The 16,403-nt window shown below is 42.2% G+C and overlaps 1 protein-coding gene across 2 annotated transcripts in view; it reads left to right on the top strand.

Annotated features, from left to right (window-relative positions):
* Positions 1-10,144: 10,144 nt before the first annotated feature.
* AGMO (alkylglycerol monooxygenase) overlaps positions 10,145-16,403 on the top strand; it is a 135,244-nt gene continuing 128,985 nt past the window's right edge. The window contains exons 1-2 of one of the 2 annotated variants that reach the window (XM_082193962.1): positions 10,145-10,376; positions 13,497-13,624. In XM_082193962.1, coding sequence (XP_082050088.1) covers positions 10,263-10,376; positions 13,497-13,624 — 242 coding nt within the window. In that variant the 5' untranslated portion in view covers positions 10,145-10,262. The remainder of the gene's footprint in view (positions 10,377-13,496; positions 13,625-16,403) is intronic. The other variant, XM_082193963.1, reaches the window with a different exon arrangement.

The following is a 16,403-nucleotide window of genomic DNA, read 5'->3' on the forward strand; positions in this document are numbered from 1 at the left end:
TAAAAAATATTAATCTCAATAGCTTGGTGCACAAACCACTCACTATTGTGCTGTTCCCATGAGGTTTGCCAGAAAGTTTCCAAATGAGTTGTGTCTTTGGGGAAAGGTGTGCTATAGATCTCTATACCAATGATCAATCTCTTAAGCTCTCTCTTAAGGAATCACTTTGTTTCAGGAGTGATTTAAAACTGTTAATCAAGAAAACTACTTTATGAATCTATTTTATGGTAAAGCCACTGCATCTTTGTGAGATTAAGGAGGGGCACCAGTCATTAAACCCACAGTGTGGTGATGGGAAAGGAGCTAGATCACCTCTAGCATGTATGAGTTTTCATCCACTCCAGCATACTCACTTTCTTCTTGTGATGAAGAAAAAACGGGTTTCAAAACTATACGGAATTCCTCCAATTTTGAGCTGAAATTAGCAGGACATGTCGCATTTGTAATGTGCTTTGGACCAGTTTACAGAAACAGCACCATTCTGCATCTGAATGTATTCACCTCTTGGGGGAAAAGTGCTTTTGATGAGTGCATGGAAAAAGAGAAGGGCTTTTGGCTTACTTTTCAAAGTTGACAACAGGCTACTAACAGCTTACATGTCTGTGGAGCACCTGGAAAAATGATTTATGGCAACTGGGGTGCATGGTCCCTCAAGTGGCCTCAATTAGACTTCAAAGTTACTGTGAAATCTTACCGGTTGTACTGAGCAACAATTCTGCCCTCTGGTAGAGAGCCTAGCTAATGCTAAAGTCTGACTCCAGTTTCTTGATTCACAGGCCAAGGCTACTTTCCAATGTGCGTACAAAAAGAGACAATATGAGATCAACTTATTTGTATATAAACCACACAAATTTTTAAGCTTAATTCTGTGCAGTGTTTGGCCTAATTTTATTCACGTGTGGGGGAGGGGAGGAAAGGCAAGTGGAAGAACTAAAATGGTGGTGGATTGGGAAGGGATGAAACAGATAGGATTGGTGGAAGGAGAAGGGGGAAGCTCTCTGCAAGCAAGTAATTTAGACCTCTGGCAAGAGCAATCTGTCCTTCCCTTGGTAGCCCACTGAACAGGAAGAGGGAAAGTAAAAGAAAAGGTACTGGGCCCTGCTCACACTGAAATATCCAGTCCTGCCCACCAAAGGCATGCAACCCCTGAGCAAATGCAACCCTTAAGAAAGAAAAAGTTCTGCTCCCCTGCAGGGCAGGATGTCCCAATGTGAGCAAATGGGGGAATCAGGGTAAACATGGAATTCTAAGCATGGAACTATATATTATCCAGTACAGGCAAAAACAGCTTGGTGGTGACAGTGAATGAACAATCCAGGGGAAAAGGGTAACAAAGCATTTGTTGCCTCACACTAATCTCTTTAAAGTGTAATTTCAGAAGCTGCACTTTAAAAAAAGAAAAGCCATTCATTTTTTTTAAAAATCACAATTCAGTGTATTGCAACCCATAAATTTACCAGAAGGTGCTCCAGATATGATCACATCAACACGAAAGGACAAACTCCCATAGAACCTTCTCCCAGCCATTTGAGGGAATGTGATTATGATTGCTGTTTCTATGTTACATTTTTAGGAGGGGTACTGCTGTTTTATTGTTAAACTTGATGGACTGGACTTTTTTTTTTACTGTGTATGTATATTGCCTAGAGATGTTTTCTATCAAGCAACAAATCAAATCAAATTAATAATAATAAAAAAATAGATGGCACCAACTATTTCCTTCAGGATTTTTACATGCTTCCTGTGCTAAAGAAGATGAACAGACCAACAGCCTTTATTCATAATGCGAAGAATAATACAAATGGCTTGCCATAAAGCTGATTTTCTATCAGAGGCACAGAATAGATTCTATCTCTGTGTATCATTACCCTTTAATATAAAGCAAAATATTACATTTATATTAAAGCCCGCCATTGTCATCAATGAGCCTTGGATAAAATCCTAAATCTCCAGACTTTCCGGAACTGATAAATAAAAGCATACACAGAAAAATCCATCCACATCTTGATCCCAGCTGCTGTCAAAACAGTTGGCTGCTCTGGAAGGGTTCCTCCGAACACAATTGAGTAAATTCCACAGTTATTATATTATTTTCTCAAAGTATAACACTCTCCCTCAATGGATTGGAAACATTCATGAGAGTATGTGGAATCCTGTTAATTACTTCTGGAATGACCATAGAGGAGATAATTAGGACTTTCCACAACAGCTAGGGCTCCAATCCAGAACATTCTTACTAGGAAATAACTATAACTGGACTATGGTTTGAGCTTACACTTTCCTACAATCCCTTTCCCCTCCAGATATTACAACGCTGTATTCAGTACAGTAGTACCTCGGGTTACAGACGCTTCAGGTTGCTCGATTTTGGGTTACGCACTGTGCCAAACCCGGAAGTACCGGAAAGGGTTACTTCCAAGTTTCAGCGCTTGTGCATGCGCAGAAGCGCTGAATCATGCTTTGTGCATGCACAGAAGTGCGGAATCACAACCTGTGCATGTGCAGGCGTGGCGCTGCAGGTTGCAAACATGATTCCCACACAGATCACATTCGCAACCCGAGTGTCCACTGTATTCCCACTTATCGCTTGTTTACAATTCAGTTGTGATAAAAAGAAGGAAAGAGGAGAAAAGTGGGGGGAAGGAGAAAGAGAAAGAGAAAGGGGAAATGAAAGTGAAGAGGAGAAATGATATACAGCAGTTTGCTTATTCCATGTGTAGCTCAAGGGAGCTGTGACAAATTGTCTGAAATGTGACCCCTTTTTGAATCTTAGTGCAGAATATAGCTGCTAATACTAGGTCATGGATCCAGTTTTGCAATATTATCTATTTGATTCCTTACCCCACCATAATGTTCCAGGGTGGATTACAATGATACAATCTTACAATGAAAAGGAAGTAAAACAGGTAAAGCAGTTTATACAATTATAAAAACGAGCAGAGGAAATACAAGCAAAAGCAGTACAGCATAGCTTAAACAAAATAGTATTTGTCTTGTCATTGTGATTCTGGTGAACTATTCCCTGTGTTCATCTATTAAGTCCCGGTACTTCTGAGTCTGTGTGCAGCCCACCAGGGTATGCACATCCACCATTGCCACCTGATTTCTTGCTGGATTTATTATTATTTATTAAATTTATTGGTCTTTAAAAAAAAAATCAAGGTAACTCAAAGTGACTTACAATATATAAGGAAACATGCAAATAGAAAAAAAATAAAAGAAACATAAAAGAAAAAACAAAGAAAATTTAAAAGACAATACCGTTTTTTAAATGCAGGGTTGAAACATTCCACCCACTTGAAATCACAGATAAATAAGAGCCAAAGGCCTGGCAAAAAGGGGAATGTTTTTGCCTGGCACCTAAAGCTAATGTAATTATGATGCGAGGCAAGTCTACCAAGGGACATCATTCCACAAGTGGGGAGTCACCACTGAAAAGGCCCCTTCTTGTGTTGCCCCCCTCTGGACCTCCCAAAGAGGGGTACATGAAGAAGGGCCTCAAATGGTGACTAAAAGGTCCAGGTTGGTTCATATGGAGAGAGGCGGTCCCTGAGATACTGGCATCCTGAGCTGTACTTTAAACTGGGAAAGCCAATCAAAGCATAGAATTGTAGAGTTGAAAGGGATCCCAAGGATCATCTACTCCAACTGCCTGCAAAGCAGGAATATCAGCCAAAGCACACATGACAGATGGCATCCAATCTGTGCTTAAAAACCACCGAGGAAGGTCCACCACCTCCAGGGGGAGACCATTCCACTGTCAAACAGCTCCAGACTAAACATACCCAGTTCCCTCCACCATTCCTCATGAGGCTTGGTTTCCAGACCCTTGATCATCTTGGTCACCCTCCTTTGCACATCTTCTAGCTTGTCAATATAGATCAAATCCAATACATTCTGCAGGCAAAGCAGATGCTTGCTTTACCACTGAGCATCTTTCCCCCCACAAAATGTATGATTTAGCCATACAAACTGTGGAGGCCTAACCATGGACGCGGGTGGCGCTGTGGTCTAATCCACTGAGCCTCTTGGGCTTGCCCATCAGAAGGTCGGCGGTTTCAATCCCCGCGATGGGGTGAGCTCCCAATGCTCGGTCCCTGCTCCTGCCAACCTAGCAGTTTGAAAGCATGTCAAGGTGCAAGTAGATAAATAGGTACCACTCTGGTGGGAAGGTAAACGGCGTTTCTGTGCGTTGCTCTGGTTCGCCAGAAGCGTCTTAGTCATGATGGCCACATGACCCAGAAGCTGTACGCTGGCTCCCTCGGCCAGTAAAGCGAGATGAGCGCCGCAACCCCAGAGTCGTTCGCGACTGGACCTAACGGTCAGGGGTCCCTTTACCTTTACCTTTAACCACGGAAGGTTCTCGCAAGGCTCCCCGTCATTCCTTCTCTCTCACCCCCCACCCAGCCTTACCACTGGAGGTTCAGGTGGCCTCAGTGCCTAGAAGGGTCTTTTACCAGCTATGCCCATTATGCAAACTATTAGTATTCTAGGCCATGGTGATTCAAGCCCTAGTAACCTCAGTTATTTCAATGTCCTTACACTCCAAATGTCCTAATTTACCAGCGTTGATCCCTATTTTCTCATACTGTGGTAAAATACTCTATTTTGCCTGTGGTAATATTAGAAATGTCTTTTTTAAAAAAAAAAACAGCAGTAACAATAAACATTGGTGTACACTAGAATTTTTTCAGGCCTCACACCTTCCTTTAGCTCCTTAAAGCTCTGAGGGGAGATGAATGCATTGTGTGTCTAGAGTGTTTGAGTATATGCACCTGGACAGAAACTGCCAGTGCATTATCTTCTCTTCAGTGGTATCACATCAGTACAGGAGTTTGGGGAAGGTGTCCAGGGCGCCGAGTGCAGCAGGCCTGGCTTACCACATTTGGGAGGCAGTGAAATAATACACGTTACCATCTAAAGAGGCCTCCCCTAAGACTGTTAAGTCCAGAATCTAAAAATTACCGAAGTACACCACTGTTTCCCTTCAGTTCCCTCACAACCATCTATCTAAACAATAATGCATTACCAAATGTGTTTGAGCTGCACCCATTGTGAAATTAAACATTTTTAAAAGCATTTAGCAGTTTCCTAACAAGTCCTGCTTCTGTAGCCAGGGTTCTTGACTACTCCAGAGCTCCCTACGTATATACAGTAATTCATTCTGGAGCTCTCTATAGAGTTGTTGTTAATGCCTAGATACATTTTTATTTTGTTTAAAGCATTTCTACCTTACTCTTTAACTCAAAAGTAGCAACAGCCCTTGTTCTCAAGCTAACCATCTAAAAGACATGCCATGCAAGTATATAAGGTTAGTTCCAGAGTTTCCTCCAATATCTATTATTTAAACACATGCCTTGGTTCTCAGCAAGATAATCCATCAGTTTCTGTTTATGAAATACTCTTCATAAATATTTGTCTATAGTACATAGCACTAGCTCATTACAAAAAAAGAAATATTGGGAGCCACAGCCGCAAATTAAAGAGATGGTTTGTGGCTGATAAGTACTAAAAACACATGACAAAATAATGCTTATCTAATAAAGAACTTCGACTCTTTTGCAATCACAGGTACCACCAATTAAATGAATCAAAATAAGCTGTTGCACAATTACCCTCATCAGGCTAGGAATATAGTTTAATAAATAGCACTACAGTGGTACCTTGGGTTAAGTACTTAATTTGTTCCAGAGGTCTGTTCTTAACCTGAAAAAATGTTCTTAACCTGAAGCACCACTTTAGCTAATGGGGGCCTCCCACTGCCACTGCACTGCCGGAGCATGATTTCTGTTCTCATCCTGAAGCAAAGTTCTTAACCCGAGGTACTATTTCTGGGTTAGCGGAGTCTGTAACCTGAAGCGTATGTAACCTGAAGTGTATGTAACCTGAGGTACCACTGTATTGCCACATTTTAGACTACTTTAATAAATAGCAATGCATCAAAAGACTTTTAAAAATATGGTTATTATTTATTATTTTAAGCTATTTCCCATATTCATGTATAATTTCAAATCATTCAAACAAACTATCCGCAGCTCACGTCTGGATACAATTTCACTTTGCAGTGAATTGCTGCCAAGGCAAACGGTATTGCCCAACCCATTCTAAACCTACCCTAACTCCCTTTATGAGTTTATTATTTAATGCTGCTGCAGAGCTCCAAAGAGACCCAAACAGGAAGCGTCTGGGTGTTTTCTGCTCATAGAGTGGGTGGGACAGAGTTCTTCAGAGAAAATAAGAATATGAGCTGCCTGCAGATCACATTGGGCCAGTTCCTCAATTTCCTCCAAGAGTTTAGTTTCCTTGGATACTGAAATGATTAGTCAACACTAGAATACTATCCCTTTAGACCTGTGTTCCTTTAATTGTATTGGAGAGACCTTGGGTTCTACAAACACAAAGACATGGGGCAGAGGAACACGTACACATCCATGCTCACAAAGGTCCTGTTTCTGGAGCCTTGTGCCAAATGCTAACAAGTCGCAGTTCAGTATTCAGCTCAGTAAATATATGCTGCATTTGCTCTTTCAACTCTCCATCTTCAGGACACAAACAGGCCTCTGATAGTCCTTTGAGAGTATGCCAGAGAAGAGACCATACTCACATAAACTGAATGTCCTATCACATTGCAAACTGGGGGATGCTGGGGTCCTATTAGTAGAATGTTCCTTCTAAGAGAAAACACTGATGCATTTGTTTCTGAAGTGGTCTGCTTTGTGTGACTTTTCCCACCTAATTTTCATGGGAGACATTTATGGGAAGTAATCTCCACATGAAAAAAACTCAAAGCTTGTATCATGCCAAAGAATTATGAATGTTCTCATTTTTAACTGACAGGACGACTCAAAACTTTTTCTATATTTTCCACGGGTTGAATCCAGAGATATGCACACCTAAGGGAACTAATGGAACCTGGCTTTTCCCGTTCCTCCAGACCCTTATGCCATAAGTCACTCCATTCAACAATGTCCCCTGGATCTCATGAAAGGCTTTTTGGGATGGTTGCTGGCGGGAGGAAAGTTTGTTCTCAGCAGTCCCCTTCAGTGCACTTATCTTTGGATCCAACCCCATGTTTAATCTAATTTAAAAATCATTGATTCTTGCTTTTATTCACAGTGTTTTATACACATAGTCTTTTTATTATCTGCATTTTCAACATGATTTGTTGTATACTTTTGAGCCCATTTGAACTTTTGCAGTAAGTTTCACCTGAGCTGCTTTTAAAGAGACATTATTCACAGAGCAGTTTACAAATACAGTACACATTAAAACGTAACCATGCATTTATTGTCATGACACAGGGACTTTACCCCCATAGAATCAAAATGAACCTCATAATATAGATAAAAGGGCTGAAGTAAAGGTGTAAAGATAAGTGAATATGATGTTCTTATTTGGAGCACAGAAGGGGCTCCTGAACCCCAGTTCAGTTCAGTTCTGTTCTGTTCAAACATCTCTAGTTATTTTCTAAAATGGACTCTGAGTCTACTGTGTCAATATGCACATGCTCAGTCTGTATTCTATTTTATTGTTTGGATGAGCAGAGAGCAACATAGCTTATGTGTACCTTGTGATAACCAGTTTACTGAACCTCTTAGAAGTTGTTTAAGGTAATAATTGACTTATCAAGTATCAATTCTGCATCTACCAAGAATCATCACAATGTTGGTCTACAGCAGCTGTATGATGAGAAATAAAATACTCCAGCAAAGCAGGAAGATCGGTCGATTCATTTTATTGTTACTCTTAAACATTTTGTAACTGATATGGAAAAATCAATGAAAATTTGCAGATATTATTGCTTGCCTTCTGTAATCTGAGAGGAATTTCCTTTAATTCCAACTGTAAACATTCCTTATACATACCCTCTCTGTTACTTATCTTTGTCTCAAAGCTTTGTGCAGCATCATATTTTCAAGAAGCAAAGTTATTTCCTTCCACGTTGCCATGTTGACAAACCTAATCTGGACTCAGATTAACAGCTGAGACAGCAAATGCAGTGATGAAACCATAACAGGGTACTTATTCTTTAGCACAAGGTCTACTTACATGGCAGCACATCAAAGAATTGTACCTGCTTCTGGATTCAATTCCTATTGCTGTGCTTCCCAGCAAGACAGCAAGCAAGAGGAGCAAGACGCAAGATCAAAGTGCTATAAAATAAGGAACATGTTGTCAGATAGTGAGAAAATGATTGCATCAGAACATTAAACACTACTTTCTTAGGTCACTTCAACACAATTGGTATTTTTGGGGTGGGATTCAGTTGCATTGCATCACCATCAAATTTCACAATTAAAGTAGATTTGGTGCTTTTGCAAAATAAACCCATTTACATTTTTAAAAATAAATAAATTAAAATACTTTTTGAAGCAAATAAAGTGATGGGGAAATGCACTAGAAATTGTGCACTGAAAATGCTTGATGCAGTCTCTTATATTTTCTCCCACAAATCAGAACGAATGCTCAATAAACAGTGACGTTATATAACCCTCCCTGCAAGCTTCGTGCAAACAAATCAGAATGCTAAATAAACAGCAGTCTGGAAGCAACCTTAGAATACACTGTCTTTGTAATGTAACAAATTAAAGCTTTTAAAGTTGTTATTGTTGCAGCTACGGTGCCTCTCAAAAACAAAACAAAACTGGCAATACTACAGTGTAACCCCATTTCTCTACTTTCTCTCTGTGTGGACAGGAGGCAGGCATCTGACTTTAGGCTTCAAAATTTCAGCGGTGCCCTGTGAAACACCAAAATTTGGCACCCCTAACTCCACTTGCCTTCCATTGCTGGTCACTGTTGCAGCAACTGGCCCAGTGCAGGCAAATGTAATCAAGATCCAGGTGTATTGGGATGTATGGATCTGAGCACCCGCAATTAGCATGTGAAGAGTTAATTAACCTGAAGGTATGGGGCAGTTATTATTATCATTTATTAAATTTGTATATTAACAACGTCCCAAGTGTGAGTTAGTATACAAATTTAATAAATAACAAGAAAGTCAAAATTGTCTTAAATCCTAGTCAATCAACAGGTGTTGATGAAGTCAGGTGAATTCCTTTGTTAGGTGATGCCTGGTGGGGGATTAACCATTAGCGCTTCAAACCACTAGTGCAGGCATAGGCAAACTTGGCCCTCCAGCTGTTTTAGGACTACAACTCCCATCATCCCTGACCACTGGTCCAGTTAGCTAGGGATGATGGAAATTGTAGTCCCAAAACAGCTGGAGGGCCGAGTTTGCCTATGCCTGCACTAGTGCATCAAAAGAACTGCCCATTAGAATGCCAATAAATAAAGGAAGTGGAATCAGGGGAGACAGGGTCAGGGAATGCTTGTATATTTTTAAAAAATGTAGTATAAACACTAACAATTGGGAAACACTTGCCTGCCAGCAGTCCAATTGGAGAACAGCCTTTACCAAAGGTGTTGTGGACTTTGAAGATGCACAAACTCAGGGCGAGAAGGAGAAACAAGCTAAGAGGAAGGCACATTTGGCAAACCCTCGCCCTGATCAACTCCCACCCAGAAAACTATGTCCCCACTGTGGAAGGACGTGTGGATCCAGAATTGGCCTCCACAGTCAGTCGCAGGCTCACTGTTAAGACTGTTTCCATGGAAGACAATCTTACTCGGCTAGGAGCGATCGCCAAAGAAGGAGAATTATGTTCCTGGAAGGCCAGCATGGGCGGCAGAACAGAAAGTGATGCTGATGCTGCGAGGATAAGAGAAGCAGCCTGCAAAGTTGTTCAGGTGTGTCAGATAAGCGCGCCTAGTTACGCCGGAGGGGAAAGCCAGGGTGGCGGCCAACTTTCGTAACGCGAGACCCTGAGGCGAGGAGGAGGCCGTGGCGGCGGTTCGAGAGCCGCTCCTCAGCTGATGGGTCACCCGCCGCAGCCCCGCTTCCAGAAGCCGCAGAGCTCGCTTAACTCGCGCAGCTCATCGATCTCCTGCCCTCAGGTTGTTTGCCTCAACGCCTGGCGCGGGGCCCGGGCTGGCAGCGCGCCGGCCGCGGCCTTGACACTACTAACCCCAAAGGCTAGCGAGGAAAGACGGAGCGAGCGCTGCTCTCGCTCTCGCTCTCGCTCGCTCTCTCTCCTCCCCTCCCCCGATAAGTTGAACTTTCCCCTAAGAAGGGAGCGCCGGGCTCATATCCTCTCTGCTGCTCTTCGCCTTGGGCTCGCGCCTCTCCTCAGGAGGGGGGGAAAGGCGGCCGGCGTCGTTGTCAGCAGCAGCTGCGCAAACAAGGCGAGCGCAGCCAAGGCATGGCGGCTTCTTCGCTCCCCGCCTCCCAGCAGCTCCGCGGCCTCTTCTACGCCCTCACGCCCAACGAGAGCTCCTTCTGCGCCCTCGAGGAGGTGCCCGATTACACGGACCAGGTGAGCCAAGCGCAGCTCGGAGGAGGCGGCCTTGGCCTCGCTTGGCTTTTTTACCTGAGGGGGTTTTACTGCGACCCATCTCCTCCCTCCCCCCCCCCAACAATGCACGAACCCCGAGGAAGCAGCCTGTGCTTTGGGCTGTGGAACACACGTCGTGGCAAGGGCTCTTGGGCTGCCATAGAGAAGCCCAGGGTTGAGTTTTACCTCAGGGGTGAGGCGAAAACAAAGGCTCTTTGGGGGGAGCTGTTCTGTGTCTTGTGGGGCAGCCCTGGGTGTTGTAATCAAAAATGGCCCTTTTCCCCATATGGGGTATCCAAGAGCCCATATAGAGTCCTTATATAGGTTCCCTATTGGTAGGAGAAGATAGCAGAGGCCAACCAGAGAATATTGAGAAGCAAAGCAGCTAGTAAGCTTGATCTTTATGGATCTGTTGCAACAGGGTGCTCCCCTCACACGCAGGAGAGAGGAGGGACCCAGAACAATGGCGCGCAAGGCCTTATAAAGACTTTTGAAATTGCCACCCTGTAGATCAAGACCACCCCCAGAAACCTACATACATACATCACGGAAGGGGTGTAATCTAAGACCACCCCTCAGATACATCATACCTACATCACAGAAAAGGCGGTCTAAAACAGAAATTTGAAATTTGTCTTTTGTAATGTTAAATACTTAGTGGGCCAGGTCACAGGCTCACACCCTATTCATATCTTAAATGTGCCCTTGAGACAGGATTTGTGAGGAAAGAGACAATGGGGAGGTTTCCCACTTGGACCTTGCAGAGAAAACATTTGCTCAGTTTAGGAATCAAAATAGTTCCAGGTCGCTCTTCCTGTGCTGATCTGGGTACACTTATGAACATTACCATATATCTAAGATCTCAAAATTCCTATCACATGGGGCCCTAGGAGCCAGGGGGCCGGGGTGTCTTCGCCCCCAATCAAATATTTGAGCCCCCCACTCCAATTAATGGACATCGCCAGCACCATTTTCCTAGAAAAAGAAGGGCCAGATTTCTCCCTTGTTCCCTTAGAATGACCATGGCGCCCACCAGAAAAAATGGCGCCCACTGGGAAAAAAGCCCTTGGCATTGCTGTTCATATGGTGCCTTATATATTTTTCGGGGTGGGGATTACCTGCCTCCCCCCAGTATTTTATTCAAGTTGCCCCCCCTGCCTATGGTACACACTTTGCATGTAAAAAGGCCCCAGGTTCAGTCCTCAGCATCTCCAGGTAGGGACTGGGAGAGACTCCCATGTCCGAAACATTGGACCAGGGCAGCATGGGGGTAGCCAGGATTTTTGTTGGGGAAGACAGTCGGGTCACCCTCTAAAGTTGATGACGTTTTGTGGGGAAATTACAGGTAAAAAAAATACCCCCCTCCCAGTACGGGGGGGGGCATGTGTTGGTTGGTTGGTTGGGGGAAAACCTCAGTTGATTGAATACTTTCAATGCTTTTCAATAGCTTTGCCCATGCTAGGCAGCCCACTGTTCTGACTGGGCCTAAGGCAGCTTCCTGTCTTCCTGGCCCTGACTGTGGCCTGAAATGAATTGGAGCTTAACGTTGCAGGAAGCTGGTTGGCACCAGGTTTCAATAAGAATGATACAGGAAATTCTGAGGAAGCCCAAATAAAAAGGGGAAACAAATATGGACTGGCATTTTAATACCAAGTGTTGGGTGAATGCTGGGGGGAAAGTATATTTTATTGTTTACCTGGCCTTTACCCCAAGGTCCCAGGAGGGGCTACAATTAAAACACAACATTAAAAATACTTTAAAACAACTTACAAGCGCAGAAATAAGGTAGGTCCTAAAATATTTATATCTCAAGTGTCAAAAGCCTGAGTAAAGTGGAGCACCCAGGTTCCCACAATAAGCACACATACCTGGGCAAGTCTCATTGAATTCAATTATTTGTATTCATTTAATCTTTACTTGGAGTAGACCCACTGAAATTAATGGGCCTAAGTCATGACCATTAATTTCAGTGGGTCTGCTCTAAATAAAAGTTAGTTCAATAGGACTAGCCCACCCATAGGATCAGACTATTAGCTTGCTCTCTCATCTCACTATATCATTTATCTATCCCAGCCCTAGTTCTGGAATGGCATTCTGCAATGGGGATTCAGTTTCTCTGTGATAGGAGGAGAACACAAAATCTTAAAGGGTAAAGGCTTGGGAAAGTTCCCTGTCTGAGATCTTCGAAAGCTGCTGCTACAGTGGATGAGCTGGATTAATGGCCTATTTGTAAATTCAAACCTGCTTTTCCAGGGTTCTTGGTCACTAGAAAATGTGATATATATGAATTGTAGGATCTACACACACATTGTATTGAGTGTGTGGCGGTTGGGAGTAATAGCATCATGTGTGATCCTCCTCTCCTCACCCCCACATGTGAAAAGTGCTAGAATAAGATTTGGATCTGGGAACATAAATTCTACATCTGCTATGAACTTTTATGGAAAATTAGATCCCTGAGTCTACTCAGCCTCATCAATATAGCTTGCAGTGTGGAATAACTGCGGTACCTATGAACTACCAGCTCTAAATACAGTTGATTCAGAAACAGTACACTGATAAAGTCTTTTGCTGCAGAGGAGTTTTTAACAGTGTAAAACAGAAGCAAGGGCAGACTTACTCAATGGAGAAATTTCCCAGAAGGCAATTTTCAGTTTATTTTCCCTTTCACCGTGCTAAATGGCATTTTTCATACAAGTTTTTTAATATATATATTCTAATTTCATGGATTGGTCAGAAGAACACAATACCTATATTTTCTTGAAAGCTCATATGTTTTTAAAATACAATTTTCTTCATAAATGTCATGTTCAAGTTAGGATTGGTTTCACACCTTCAGACATTTCACTTGATCTCCTGTCTCTTGATGACTCAGCTATATTGTCTGTACTGAAAATAAATATGGTACATTGTTACTGAGTTTTTTATGTAATACAAAATAAAAAAAATCAACCAACAGCAATACTCCTGCAAAACTACAATATGCAGATGCGATGATAGCAAAAATAATGTGGTTTCAAGAATAAATCTTTACTACAAAATAAGCACTCTGTCGTCTTTTATTGTTGACTATCTTGTTTTTGTGTTTCTTTTTCATTTTAGGCAACTCCATGGTTCATTACCCTGATTTTTCTAGAGTTTATTGTTAAGTGGGCTCAGAAGGGATCATCAGCTCGGGTCAATGACAGCATAGCAAGTCTCTCTGCAGGGATCCTGTCTCGACTTCCAGAGTGAGTCCTCTCAATTGCGTGGTTTGGCTGATTCATGTTTAGGGGAAAATAATCCCCTATGGCAAATACTAGCTTTCACTAGCACAAAAAAGCTGGTAGGTTGGGTTGGTTGTGAAAGTGCAGTGTGAAATTGAAGGCATTTAGCTTCTCCTCCTGCTGCCACTGCACTGCAGGGAAACAATCAGTGTTACCTCCAAAGCTAGGCTTGTGTTTTATTCTTCTCCACTTGTTGTAAGCTAAGAACAGACCTTGGCTACTGCTCATACAGCAACAATGAGCCTGGGTTTGAATGTAATGTTAAGCCAGACCATGGTTTGCTTCTTGGCAGCGCAGCAACACCAGGAGTGTGGAAGGAGCAAAGCACCTACTGCTTAAGCAGTGAGCACATTAAACCAAAATTTATTTTATTATGGGTTAATGTAACATACAAACTAGGCCATTGAGGCATGCAGCTGTTAATACAATACGTAGTTTTGCAGGAACTGGTTTTCAACATCTGCATCTGAAAGTATTTGTAAACGACTAAATAGACTAGTTTAAATCAGGGGTTGATAACCTTTTTGGACCATTGGGCACATTTTGAATTTTGAGAAAGTGCTGTGAGTACCAGTCACAACATGGCTATCGTGGAGGACATGGCATAACACAAAATGGCTGCCATGGGGGATCCATCATTGTTGCTGGAAGTTCCTGTGGTTGTAATGGTGAGGATTGCTTTTTATCCACTTTGGCTACAATGAACCATGCATTGGTATCCTTGAGACTATATTACTGTAATAGTCTATGTGGGGCTTCCCTTAATATTTGAAGGTGCAGAATGCAGCTGCTGGGTTGCTGAGTGATGTGTCTTGCCATGGCCATGTAATTGTTAACAGAACTACGCCAGTGTCCAGATTTGCAACTGACCCTAGTTTAAGGTTTAGATGTTAACTTAAAAGACCCTAAATAACTAGGGCCTGGGTTATCTGAGCAAACACCTTCTCCAACACATATCTGTCCAGTCACTAAGTTCATTCACAGAGGCCTCCTTTTGGGGCACAGCCTGCAGACATCCATCTGGCATTAATGATGAAGAGGGATTTCGCTGTGATGGTATTGACTTTTGGGATGGTCTCGCTCTAGAAATAAAGCATGCACCAACAGTAATGCAGTTCTGGCACGTGCTGAAAGCTTTCTGAAGGAATCCATTCCATTGTCAAACAGGTCTTATTGTCAGAAAGTCCTGATGGTTAGTTAGAATCTCCTTTCTTGTAACTTGAATCCATTGGTTTGGTTCCTAGTCTCCGGAGCAGGAGGAAACAAGCTTGTTGCCCCTTCCATGTGTGACAACTCTTTAAACATTTGAAGATGACTATCATTTCTCTTCCCAGCCTCCTATTTTCCAGGTTAATACTAATAATAATTTATTATTTATACCCTGCCCATCTGGCTGGGCTTCCCCAGCCACTCTGGGCGGCTTTCAACAGAATATTAAAATACAGTAATGTTAACATACCCAGCTCCCTCAACCATTCCTCCTAAGGCTTGATTTCCAGACCCTTGATCATCTTGGTTGCCTTCCTCTGCACATGTTCCACATGCTGCTTCCCTTGCATGCTTTGGTAAAATTAGGTACGACTACTTTAGTTCATACTTGACTTTACATCTGAACCAGCAAATTGATTTGTGCTTGGTAAGCACAAGTCATAGTTTGGTACATGAAACTTATGGCCCTGCAGTTGGACTCCAGCTTCCTTCAGCCCCAGCCAGCATGGCCAATGGTTAGGGATCATGGTAGTTGTAGTCCAGCAACATCTGGAGGACCAGAAGTTCCCTATCCCTTTATTAAACAGTTGACCAAACATTATCCATTGTTCTAGATGAGTTATGAGTAGCAGAGGGGAAAAGCTAACAGGATTAAAAATTAAAACATTCCTTTGTCATTTTTTATCCTAAAAAGCAAGCAAACAAAAAAATAGTAAGTTCCTTCCATTAGAGCTTCAGGCAGCCTTCCCCCCCAACAAACACATAGTAAGGAAGTTTGACTGAAACTGTTAAAATAATATTTCAGCGGAGCTCACTGTATCTGGGGAAATAGTAGTGTAAATCATTAACAGCTGAGGGTTAGATTAACGCACTATTGATGATATCCTCTCCTAGGGACTAATTTTCATCTTCTCGGCTAACAGGAGAAAGTTTCCCACTTCCTTGGAAAGCATGTGATTAGTATTAAAATGGTGACTTGCAATACATCAAACCTGTAGTTGGAACAGATCTTCAGACATATAATAAGAATACCTTTTTAGTTGCTGTGAAGAAATTTGAAGCCAGGGATTTAAAATTTAAGTATGTAATGCAACTTTTAAATTCTCTTAAAAGGAGGAAGAGTATTGCGGCTGCAATCCTAAAAACTTTTAGTAAGTAAGGTCTATTGGACACAGTGGGACTTGCTTCCAAGTAAGAATTGAATGAAAACAAGAATAGTAAGTTGCTTAAGGATAATTTAAGAGACATTTAAAATTCATGTAAATGTAAAGCTTTAAACTTTTTAAAAATCACTTTAGAAATGGAAACGGGATTGAAACATTAAAGCTCAGTTCTTGGGAATAAGTCTCACTGAACTCAATGGAGCTGTTCCCTTCTGCAAGTAGATGGTTCTGAAAACCTTGACACTAAAAAATAAATTACAAATAAAACTTGCCTAAAATCTTGAAAAGTTTTCAGTGAACCAAGCAAAACAATACTCATTTCTCCGGAAATAACTACCGGTATATATATGCTAGATATGAATATCACCTAC

This window comes from Podarcis vaucheri (assembly GCF_965113315.1).
Source record: "Podarcis vaucheri genome assembly, chromosome: 12".
Classification (NCBI taxonomy): Eukaryota; Metazoa; Chordata; class Lepidosauria; order Squamata; family Lacertidae; genus Podarcis; species Podarcis vaucheri.